The sequence below is a fragment of the Canis aureus genome, chromosome 3 (genome assembly GCF_053574225.1).
Source record: "Canis aureus isolate CA01 chromosome 3, VMU_Caureus_v.1.0, whole genome shotgun sequence".
NCBI classification, from domain to species: Eukaryota; Metazoa; Chordata; class Mammalia; order Carnivora; family Canidae; genus Canis; species Canis aureus.
The window spans coordinates 28,903,042-28,914,595 of NC_135613.1; the positions used below are offsets into that span (position 1 = coordinate 28,903,042).

Genomic DNA, 11,554 nt, shown 5'->3' on the forward strand with positions numbered 1-11,554 from the left:
CTGCGGTACACACGATGCCACCTGCAGCAGCACGTCTACTGGGAGCTTGTGAGAAATGCAGAATCTCAAGCCCCTGAGACCCACTGACTTGGAATTTGCATTTTGGACAGATCCCCAGGGGATTCCTGTCGACCTGCCAGTTTGAGAAGCTCTGGCACGAGAGGTTTGGAGCTGGGAACCTGGAAGGAACGAGGTGGAAAGCTGGGGGGGGGGGGGGGGCGGTGGTGGCGATCGGAGGGTGGGCGGCTTGCATTCGAGATGGCCATGGGGTCAAACGGGAGAGTGCCCCTGACTGCAGCAAAGAAGGCTAGCCCTGGGAGATAGGGCCCTGGGCACCAGCTTCAAGGCTGGGCTCCACTTCAGGTAGGAAGAAGCCCAAGTGCTCTCGGGCATTAGCATCCCAGGACCAGAAAGGCCTCACCTCCGCCAGGTTGGTGGGTTCCACTCCCATCCCACCAGCTGGCGAATTTCCCTATTTCTTTTCTTTTTCCAAAACTTTCCAAAGTAGAGCGAACCCCTTCCTTTCTCTTTGGGCTCGTCTAGGCAGTCTAGCGCCCCCCCTCCGATAGCAGTGGGACAGGCCACCCAGCCTCCTTCCTCCCTTCCGCTCCCCGCCCCGCCCCCCCCCCCCCCCCCGGCTGACCACGAGACGGGCTTCGCACTCAGGGAAAAGCAATCGCTCCCCGATCGTACAGAGCAGGGCGACCCGGCAGCGGCCGAGGGGCGTGGCCGAGCGATTGGTACGGCCGGAGCCGTGCGTGCCCTGCGCGCTGCGGGCTCTTTGCGTCTGCGTAGTGCGCCCACCTCCCTTTCTGCCTCCGCTGCCGCCATGGCGCCCGTGGTTAGTATGGCTCCGCGCGAGGCCTCGGCTCTGGGGCAGGCACGTGGGCCTCGCCGGCCCGGCTCCTGCTCGGCCCGCACGGGACGGCGCTCTGCAGAGCCCGGCCGGGGCTGGGCTGGCAGGCCGGCAGGAGCGGGCCGGGGCCGCCCGCGGGCCCAGCACGTTGTGGGCGAGGAGGCCGCGGCCTGGGGCGCGAGAGGAGACCCGCAGCTCTCTGCGTCCGTGGCGCGGTCTCGGGCCTCTGTCTGCGGCTGGCGGGGAGCTGGAGCGCCCGGGCTGCGGCCTCGGCCGGCCAGGGCCTCCGGGAGCGTGGCCGGCGTGAGGCAGTCAGCGTCCGGGCCCGGTTACGCGGGCGGAGGGCGGGGAGGCGGGAGGGGACCTGGCAGTCTCGGGGGCCGCGCATCCGGGGAGCCCGAGGCCGGTGCGAAGGTGGCTTGGCCGGCTTGTTTCAGGGAGAGGCTTGGTTGGAGGACCCTCGTAGCGTCCGTGGAGGAAGCTAGTTCCTTGGGGCGCACCTGCACCGGCCCCTGTGGTCCGGGGCGAGGCCCAGCTCCGTGGAGCCCCGGCCGGGGCGGGGGGCGGGGGGGCTCGGCCGTGGGGCGCCCTCATGTCATTCCGCCTGCAGCTCGTTTCCCGGCTTTTTGTTGGGACAGCCTGGCTAACATTTTTGGTTCACCTGACTCCTTGTGGCCAAGCACGCTTTGAACGCCTCTGTGCATTTGTGTGTCTTTGGTTTAAAACCTCGGTGCGAGGTAAGGAGCCCCTCGCGGGCAGGTGTTTTACTAGCTGGTGGTGTATGTCCGGGGCGAGGCCTCAAAGCAACTCTTTGGATTGTTCCTGGGAAGAGACGTCTTGAAGACCGGCCCCTGATGTTTGCAGTAGCTGAATGTTTGAAAGGTTGACCCGGTCAAGTTTGAGATGAAGTTCTCTTCAACAGGGAGGGAGACCAGATGTGTTTTTTGGGGAAAATACTTTTTTTTTTCTTTTTTTAAGGCTTTTTAGAGTGGAAGTAGAAGTGAATAGGGAAGGTGGTACAGAGGCTTTTTTATTTTATTTTAAGTGGTGGTGCAGTTTTACAGGGAGAAGACGAATCCAGGCTTTGTGAGAGTTCAAGGCACTGGATCCTGTAGGATGTCCTCAGACCGATGGTTTAAATCAAAACCCAGACATTGACAGTTGTGTCAGAACCTAAGTTTTAGCCTTATCTGGTCCCAGCTGGGGTGGAGGTGTCCCTGGGATGGGCAGTTCCCATTGCGGTTTTTGAGGAAAGGTAGGTGAGATAGGATTAAGGGAGAACAGCGTACTGTTTCAGGTGTGCAGGGCATTTGTATGCTTGCCCTGATTGTGGATTCAAGAGTGATATTTCTTGAAACCTCATTTTGGAAGTTTTATGGTAAATAAAAGGAAATGTTCCTTTTATTGTGGTTCGTAAGACCTTCATGCCCGTAGAGATTGGGGAGGCTGGAAAGTGTAAAGAGTGCTAGAATGATGGCCCTTTCAAAAGGGCATGACTCCTGGCCTCTCAGCTTGTAGGAAGTATCCTGGGTATTACCCCTGGACGCTCTTGGGCAGAGCACAGAGTGTCCCGGCAAGTCTCTTGGCTACCCTGTGAGGGAGCACTACTCCACCGGCTTTGCATTTGTATGGGCTTTTGCATCTCAGGCATTTTTGGTTTTGTTAACTTTTTGGTGGTTGGGGGGAGGAGGGGACTGGTGGTGCCTTCATCTGGTTATCATTTGTGTACCTAGAAAAAGCTTGTGGCGAAGGGGGGTAAAAAAAAGAAGCAAGTTCTGAAGTTTACCCTTGATTGCACCCACCCGGTAGAAGATGGAATCATGGATGCTGCCAATTTTGTAAGTTACTCTCTTGATGCCACTCACGACAGTAATGAACCTTCTGGGATGTTGCTGAGAAAACCTGTGGGAGCGCATTTCTGTTCTCAGGCTTATAGGGTAACCCTGCAGTTCTGGCTCAGCGTGCAACCTTGGAAACTGGGGTCTGGTTATTTTTCTCTGAATCTTACTTTCTCTTCTATGTATTGGTGGTGGGGAATAAACATCAGTGCCAGAGACCTTCATATCTCAGTGTCTTCTCTCTCTTTTCCTTTTGTTTCCAAAATTTTTTTTACTTAAAAGGTCCTGAGAAATCACAAACTCGACTGGAGCCAGTGCCCACCTCACATGTGTGTTTTAAGCATGAGCATTGGGCCCTGGTCCTCCTGGTACAAGGGGTTGCTTCCACAGGGGCCTGACTGCTGGGCTGTGGAGTACTGGACAGATGGCAGCATATCTTCAAGCTTCCCAATTTATTGGGCATCAGAGCTGCAGTGTTTATGTTAAATATCTGCTTGCTGACTTGTAATTGGAACTTGTTTTTTCCATACCCTGCTCTGTACTGATATTTTGCCCCTATATTTGGCATAATTCCCTAATATTCTGTTTCACTTATATCTAGAAAAATTAACCTCATGGCCACATTTTGACTTTGCAGCGTGGTTTTGGCAGTTTACTATTCTTGTTCAGTAGCCATGCATGGGGGATTCAGACTTGTGCAGATCCTCCTAACCTCACATTTGCTCCTTCTTGGCAAAATAATATCATTGCAATGAGAATAATTTTCAGGTGAAAAAACCTAGACTCAGCCTATGGCCATTAATTACATTGAATGGAACTCCAGTAACCTCTTGTGTGTCACTTTTTCAGTGGCCTCTTTTCCTCCTCTCCTCTGGATTCTTCCATTTCTTTTTTTTTTTTTTTTTTTAAGATTTTATTTATTCATGAGAGACACAGAGAGAGAGAGAGAGAGAAGCAAGAGACACAGGCAGAGGGAGAAGCAGGCTCCATGCAGGGAGCCTGATGTGGGACTCAATCCCAGGTCTCAAGGATCACACCCTGGGCTGAAGGCGGCGCTAAACCGCTGAGCCAACCTGGCTGCCCGGCTTCTTCCATTTCATGTCTGTGACAGCCCTGCCCTGGTGTCCTTTCCCTCTCCCTTCTCTACACTCTCTTGTATATGTGATTGTCTTTCCTTCTAGAATCCTCCTTAGGATAAAAAAACTTGAGTCATTTATGAGTCTGAGATGTCAAAGTCAAGATTTTTTTTTTTTTTTAAGATTTTATTTATTCACGAGAGACACAGAATGAGAGAGAGAGAGAGGCAGGCTCCATGCAGGGAGCCCGACATGGGACTCGATCCCTGGTCTCCAGGATCAGGCTCTGAGCCAAAGGCTGCGCTAAACCGCTGAGCCACCCGGGCTGCCCCAAAGTCAAGATTTCTGACCTAGTCACTCTACTCTGTCTTCAGTTAACTTACTGGTGTATTGGAGTTTTTGTTTTTTTGTTTTTTTTAAGATTTTATTTATTCATGAGAGAGACAGAGAGGCAGAGACATAGGCAGAGAAAGAGAAGCAGCAGGCTCCATGCAGAGAGCCTGATATGGGACTGATCCTGCGACTTCTGGACCACGCCTTGGGCCAAAGGCAAGCGCTCAACCCGGGAGCCACCCAGGCATCCCTGTTTTTTTTGTTTTGTTTTGTTTTGTTTTTGGTTTTGGTTTTTGTTTTTTTGTTTTTTAACTAAAAATTTTTTGGGACACCAGAGTGGCTCAGCAGTTGCGCATCTGCCTTTGGCTCAAGGCATGATCCCAGAGTTCCGGGATTAGTCCTGCATCGCGTCCAGTCCCTCGTTGGGCTCCCTACTCAGCAGGGAACCTGCTTCTCCCTTTGCCTGTGTGTCAGCCTCTCTGTGTCTCTCACAAATAAGTAAATAAATATAATCTTTAACAACCACAAAATAAAAGATTTATTTATTATTATTTTTAAAGGTTTTATTTATTTGAGAGAGAGTGACTTGTACAAGTAGGGGGAGGGGCAGAGGGAGAAGCAGGTTCTCTGCTGAGCAGGGAGCTTGATGTGGGGCTTGATCCCAGGACCCCCGAGATCATGACAGGAGCCAAAGGCAACCACTCAAACAACTCAGCCACTCAGATTTATTTACTTAAAAACAAATGTATTTAGGGACACTGGCTGGCTCAGCGATTGAGCGTCTGTTTTGGGCTCAGGGTGTGATCCCAGAATGCCTGGATTGAGTCCCGCATCAGGCTCCCTGCATGGAGCCTGCTTCTCCCTCTGCCTATGTCTTTGTTTCTGTCTATGTGTCTCTCATGAATAAATAAATAAATCTTTTTTAAAAATTGTATTTATTTGAGAGGGAGTAAGAGAGCACAAGTGGGGGAGGGGCAGAAGGAGATGGAGGAGCAGACTACACTGAGCCTGGAGCCCCAGGAGCCCCATGTGGGGCTCCATCCAAGGACCCTGAGATCACGACCTGAGCCAAGTGAGACATTTGACCAGCTGAGCCACCAAGATTGATTTATTTTAGAGAGGAGAATGAGAGAAAGCCTGTGTGTACTTGGCCTAGTGCCAGCATGCTGAGGGAGGGGTAGCAGAAGAGGGAGAGTTCCAAGTGAGGCTCGGTCTAAGGACCCTGAGATCACAACCTCAGTGGAAACCAAGAGTTGGATGCTCAACCGACTGTGCCACCCAGGTGCCCCTATTTTTTTTTCCTTGAGAGAGCATGTGTGTGTGTGTGTGTGTGTGTGTGTGTGTGTAAAAGAGAGAATCCTCAAGCCAAAATTCCCTGCTGAGTGAGTGTGTGAGAGAGAGAGAGAGAATCCTCAAGCCAATTCCCTGCTGAGTGTGAAACCCAACTGGGGGCTCAATCTCATGACCCTGAGATCATGCATGACCTGAGTTGCAGAGTCTGATGCTTAACTGAGCCACCCACATGCTCCGGGTAATGGGGGTTTTTAAATAGAGGATTGTAGGGGTTTAGAGCTGAAAGGGACTTCATATCATTGCAACATCAAGAGAACCGGTCCTTTTATTTTTATCTTACTAATTTGAAGATTTTAATTTACTAATTTGACCCAGGGAGAGACAGGCAGAGACACAGGCAGAGGGAGAAGTAGGCTCCATGCCAGGAGCCTGACGTGGGACTCGATCCCAGGACCCCGGGATCGCGCCCTGAGCCAAAGGAAGATGCTCAACCTCTGAGCCACCCATGTGCCCCTTATTATTCATTTTTTTAAAGAAGTAAGCTCTGTGTCCAATGTTGGGAACCCATGACCCTGAAACCAAAAGTTGCAGGCTCCACCAACTGAGCCAGCCAGGTGCCCCCAGAGCCCTATTGACAGAGATCCCCTGATTTCCTCAGAGATGGATGACCTGTCCAGGCTTCCATGGGGGACTAGAGTCTCTGGGCTTCTGCCTTCCTGGCCCCTGAGCTGATGAAGAGCTGTTGGTCTCTGTATGTTTTGCTTCTTGTATTAGGTTGAAGACTTCTTCCTCTGATGGTACTGACAACAGTGCTTTATACTAAATTCTTAGGTTCAGGAATTGTAGGTACTTTGTAACAGCTTGGCCCTCCATTTCCTGTCTTCTCTTTACTTTTGACTTCTCAGGCAAGCCTTTTGTATGGAGGCACATTTGACCTGGTGTGGAAATGCTGGGATGTTTTCATGTTCTAATTGTTCTTAGATTTCAGACCTGGTATTAATAGCTAAAGATTTGCTATATAGTTTTTAAAAGACTGAGCATTTAAAAAACTTTGCTCAGTGTTAGGAGTATAAAAACATTCTGCTAAGGAGTGGGTGAAGCTGTCACTTCACTAATTGATCAATTTGACAATTTCCACAGGAGCAGTTTCTTCAAGAGAGAATCAAAGTGAATGGAAAAGCTGGGAATCTCGGTGGAGGGGTTGTAACCATCGAAAGAAGCAAGAGCAAAATTACTGTAACTTCTGAGGTGCCTTTTTCCAAAAGGTATGGGACAGATGAGAGTGACCTGCCAGCACCCTAGCACTGAGTCCTGCCTCCACTCCATGGGAATATTACTACCCCAGAGTCCGTTGTGTTTTCCTCCTGCAGCTTTTTTTTTTTTTTTTTTTTAATTTTTATTTATTTATGATAGTCACACAGAGAGAGAGAGAGGCAGAGACACAGGCAGAGGGAGAAGCAGGCTCCATGCACCGGGAGCCCGATGTGGGATTTGATCTCAGGTCTCCAGGATCACGCCCTGGGCTAAAGACAGGCGCTAAACCGCTGCGCCACCCAGGGATCCCTCCTCCTGCAGCTTTTAATTCCTAGAACCAGGGCTTAGTGCAAGGAGGCAGTGAATGAATGAACGTTATTTAGGGGGTTAAAAGCATTTAATTTTTGATAGTTTTAAAAATTTGGTTTTTCATAGGCTAAGGTATTTTAAGCAGTAGAGATGCTCAGACTTGCTTAAATGGTATTAAGAGGGAGAATATTGCTTCTTTTGCCTCTAGGTCACAGTGAGGAGCTTTCATTTTTATTTTATTGAAGTATGGTTGACATATAGTGTTGTATTAGTTTTAGGTGTATAGTCTAGTGATAGGATGATTCTCTACATTATTCAGAATTCACCTCAATAAGTATGCCTTCATTTTTAATTCTTTTTTTCCCTGTAAGTGCTAGTATTGTTAGATGAGGATTCAGATCTATCAGTTTAGACTGAAGCCATCCTTTTCATTCCTGTGGGCCCATTTTTTAATTCAGAGATCCCAGTTCACTTACCCTGCAGTATTACACAGTGGTTGTAAGGGATTGGACCTGTTTAGACCTGGCTGCTAGCCCAGAGCCAGCATACCCTTAGGAACATTCAATCAGACTCAGTCAGGTAGTGGGAAATTTGAAGGTGTGTTAGGTCAGGTTCAGTATAGTTCAGCCTTTGCTTTTAGTTTTAGTTATTACCAGTCAAAAAGAGACTTTCTATTCTTCCTGGCTTGAGTTCTTTTATTCGTGCAGAAGGAGATCTGATACCAAGAGAGACTGGTGCAACTGTGGGGTCTCTCTGGTGCACAAAGCTTGTAGCTCCCTGGGCTTTCACAGAGCTCGTGGGAGAGATGCTGTGATCCTCTGTGACCTGTTTCCACACTTAACCAGACTGGCCTGAGAATGGCTCCTAACACCCTCTACCTCTGTTCACAGATCGCCTGTTTGTCCCCAGTGCAGGAGGTCTAGAGCCTTCATCTTCATCACTTTCCTCTCTCTTGAGAACAGTAGCTTTCCTGTCTTGTAGCATTCTAGGTGTTCCGACTCCAGGACTTTTTCTTGTCTCTGAACTTCTGTAGCTTTTTATCTCCTTTCCCAACATTCTATTACGAAAATTTTTAAACCACCTGAACTTTTGAATTAACCACTTACCTGAATATAATATGGTAGAAATAATAAATGCTAAAAAAGAATACTTTTATTTTTTATTTTTATTTTTTAAAAGATTTTATTTATTCATGAGATACACAGAGAAAGGCAGAGGGAGAATCAGGCTTCCTATGGGGAGTCTGATGTGGGACTCGATCCCAAGATCCCAGGATCACAACCTGAGCCAAAGGCAGACGTTCAACCACTGAGCCACCCAGGGGCCCCAGAAAAGAATACTTTTTATTTTTAAAAATTATTTATTTGAGAGAGAAAGCGTGAGCACAAGCAGGGAGAGAGGACGGGAGAAGCAAACTCTTCTCTGAGCAGGAAGCCTAATGTGGGGCTCGATCCCAGGCCCCTGGGGTCATGACCCGAGCTAAAGTAGATGCCCAACCGACTGAGCCACCTAGGCACCCCAAAAGAATACTTTTTAGATGGAACGACCCAATCTATTTATTTTTATGTAGGGAAAAGTGGATAGAATTGAACTGAGATCTTCACATCTTTGTGAAGATTGCTCTGTTGACGTAAGTAACACTGTTGAACAATACTCATTTCTTGGAGATGGGGAGTCTATTGATTCGTTAATACTTTTAGGTCCTTGTTAATAGGCCAGTTTGCCTGTACATCTCCTTTAGTCCCTGTAACCTTCAGAAGAGATGGTAAGTATCAGGAGTCTCATTTCATAGAGGGAGAAACTGAGGTTTGGAAAGGTTGATTTTTCCCAGCAGTGAGTTGGCTTGGTGTTCTATTCCCTCTTCTCTTTATGGGTTTGAGAAGATGCCCCAGGGCCTCATAAGTAAACAAGTGAGAGAAGAAACAAGATTGTAGTCTTTGTGTAGTTGGGTTGTTGAGCACAGAAGCCAGTTGCTGCCTTTATATAAATAGTTTTTTTTTTTTTTTAAAGATTTTATTTATTTATTCATGAGAGACACACACAGAGAGAGAGAGAGAGAAAGGCAGAGACACAGGCAGAGAGAGGGGCAGGCTCCATGCAAGAAGCCTGATATGGGACTCGATCCCCAGTCTCCAGGATCACAACCTGGCTGCAGGCGGTGCTAAACCGCTGCGCCACTGGGGCTGCCCTATAAATAGTTTTCTAAGCAGTTTGCTGTGGTGACTGCTTATCTGTCTTGCAGACCACGGCAGCCCGATGGAGACTGTGTGCTCACTTGCAGAGCTGCAGCAAGGGCAGTGACAGGGTAGCAACCTTTCTCCCATGAGTTGGGTGGTGGGTGCCACATAGCAGGAGTGAGTGTATATGGCAGCCCTAAGAAATAATCCCGATCATCTGAACAACCTCAAAAGGAGGCTGGAATCCATGAGGTGTGATGTATGGGAAGTACTTTGGAGCTCAGAAACCCAGTGATTTCTCAATAGAAAGATATTAAGATCATGTGCTTAATTGTTAAGTTACTACCACCATACTTTTGTCCTGTAGTCACTAAAAACCACTTCAGAGATGTTTTGCTGTGGGTTTTTTTTTTTTTTTTTAAGATTTTATTTATTTATTAGAGCATGAGCAGGGGGAGGGAGAAGCAGACCTCCCACTGAGCAGGGAGCCCAATATAGGCCTTAATCCCAGAACCCTGGGTACATGACCTGATCTGAAGGCAGACGCCCAACTGACAGCCACCCAGGTGCTCTGTTTTACTGTGTTTAATGGACAACTGTAACATCTGCTCTGTTCTCATTTTTATTGCCAGTTTAGATGACACGTGGCTAATACCTTTGGCCCTATCTTTGCTGTTTTTGAATGGTGGGAAAACACCCAGAATTGTCATGATTTGAATGCATGGGTCTCATAAAAGGTATAGTATTTGAGAATGCCAGGAAGCCCTGTGGTGGAGTTCTCAAGTGTTCTTTCTCTGCAGGTATTTGAAATATCTCACCAAAAAATATTTGAAGAAGAATAACCTCCGTGACTGGTTGCGCGTAGTTGCTAACAGCAAAGAGAGTTACGAGTTGCGTTACTTCCAGATTAACCAGGACGAGGAAGAGGAGGAAGATGAGGATTAAAACTCATTTATCTCAAATATTTTGTATGAGTTCTTGAATAAAACTTGGAAACCCAAAATTGTGGTTTTCCTTGTATCTCTGCAGTGTGGATCGAACAGAAAATTGGAGATCATATAGTAAAAGGGCTTCACTTGGGCTACCACCCACTTATTTGTAATTAGACTTTTTTTCCTGCTTGAAAATTATAGTTATTTGTAATAAGAATACCAAGATAGAAGGAAGCTCCTTTAAGGGAACTGCCAGTGATTTGCCCTGGAGCAGGCAGTTAAGGGTGTGGAAATGTCTGTGCTTCAGTTGGTCACTATTTTACTTCAAATAGTGTGACAGTTTTTATCTAGTGCTTTTCTCAAAGATTGAGGTATACAAACATCGGGACTTGTAGTTCCCAGAGCAAAACCAGTGACTCCTTTGAGGTTCTCTTGCAGGAAAAAGGCAGTGTCGATAAAAACGGCAGGGTTCTGGGGCATTTTCTACCAATTTTTTTTTTATATATAAATTACTCAGTGCACACACAATTACTGTGTATATGTTAATCTTTTTTCTTCCTGTAGAAAATAAAATGTCCTTTTGCGCTGCAGCACATTCTCCTACCCTCCAGAAAAGAGTGTGGAGAGCGGTTATGGAAGGTCCCAGGTTTTAAATTAAGTAAACGTGCACAAAACTGAATTTGTAAATAATCATGGTTTCTACAACTCTTTGCAACAAACTGGTACTTTGGCCCCCAGCAGGGGGAGCTGGAGATGAGCAGTAGTAGAGCTTCCGGGAGGTAGAGCTTCCGGAGATGGACTTCCATGCATCTCCCTGGGATTGGAGCCTTTTCACAGGGGTGGGCACCAATGAGAAGCCGTCGGGGATCTGTTCGTCTGTGGAGGGGGAGAACCAACATGCCCAGGGAATGGTTACTTCTGTGTCATTTAGGCCATGGCTAGATTTAATGTCAAGTCCTGCTACAAACTGACATGAAGCAGGGCCAGACAGAAAGTGGGATTTTGTTGCCTCTAGTGCAGAGGCTGGAAATCTGTGAAAGGTTACTGACTTGTAAAGATGTGGTTGTCGCTAACCAAAAATGCAGAGGATTTGAGAACGGCTCTGAAAAGAGACCCTGATGCCTTATGTGCCCTTCTAAAATCTAAACAATTCTGCAGAAATGTCTGCATTGTCTTAAAATTACAGTGTATAAAATCATGTTTTTAAAGTTTGCCCACAGCTAATTTCCACACCTGAAATTCCTGGGCTCCGCTAGCTGCATCACTGGAAATTAAATGTTGGAGTCCTAGCTTTGCTCCAATTTAACAATTGGTGCTCCTTGGATTGAATTTAAAGTGTTGAATCTTTGCTATTTCATTTGTGGTAAAGGCTCCAGCATTTTCTATTTCTATGCAAATTTCTTGAAGCAGAATTGTTTGCCTGTCTCTCTGCCCTAGGGCAAGAAGAGGTTTCTTTCCTATGAAACTGAGGCATCAGCTGGTTTCT

The 11,554-nt window shown here is 47.4% G+C and overlaps 1 protein-coding gene across 1 annotated transcript; it reads left to right on the top strand.

Moving 5' to 3' along the window:
- The first annotated feature begins 691 nt into the window (after positions 1-691).
- Positions 692-10,139, top strand: RPL22 (ribosomal protein L22). The gene is made up of 4 exons (XM_077891441.1): positions 692-841; positions 2,590-2,694; positions 6,537-6,661; positions 9,937-10,139. The coding sequence occupies exons 1-4, from the start codon at positions 830-832 to the stop codon at positions 10,079-10,081; spliced, it is 387 nt and encodes a 128-aa protein (XP_077747567.1). The 5' UTR covers positions 692-829; the 3' UTR covers positions 10,082-10,139.
- Positions 10,140-11,554: the final 1,415 nt, after the last annotated feature.

Coding starts and splice junctions, on each gene's coding strand:
- RPL22 (XM_077891441.1), top strand. Junction 2,695..6,536: donor TCATGGATGCTGCCAATTTT/GTAAGTTACTCT, acceptor CAATTTCCACAG/GAGCAGTTTCTTCAAGAGAG. Junction 6,662..9,936: donor GAGGTGCCTTTTTCCAAAAG/GTATGGGACAGA, acceptor CTTTCTCTGCAG/GTATTTGAAATATCTCACCA.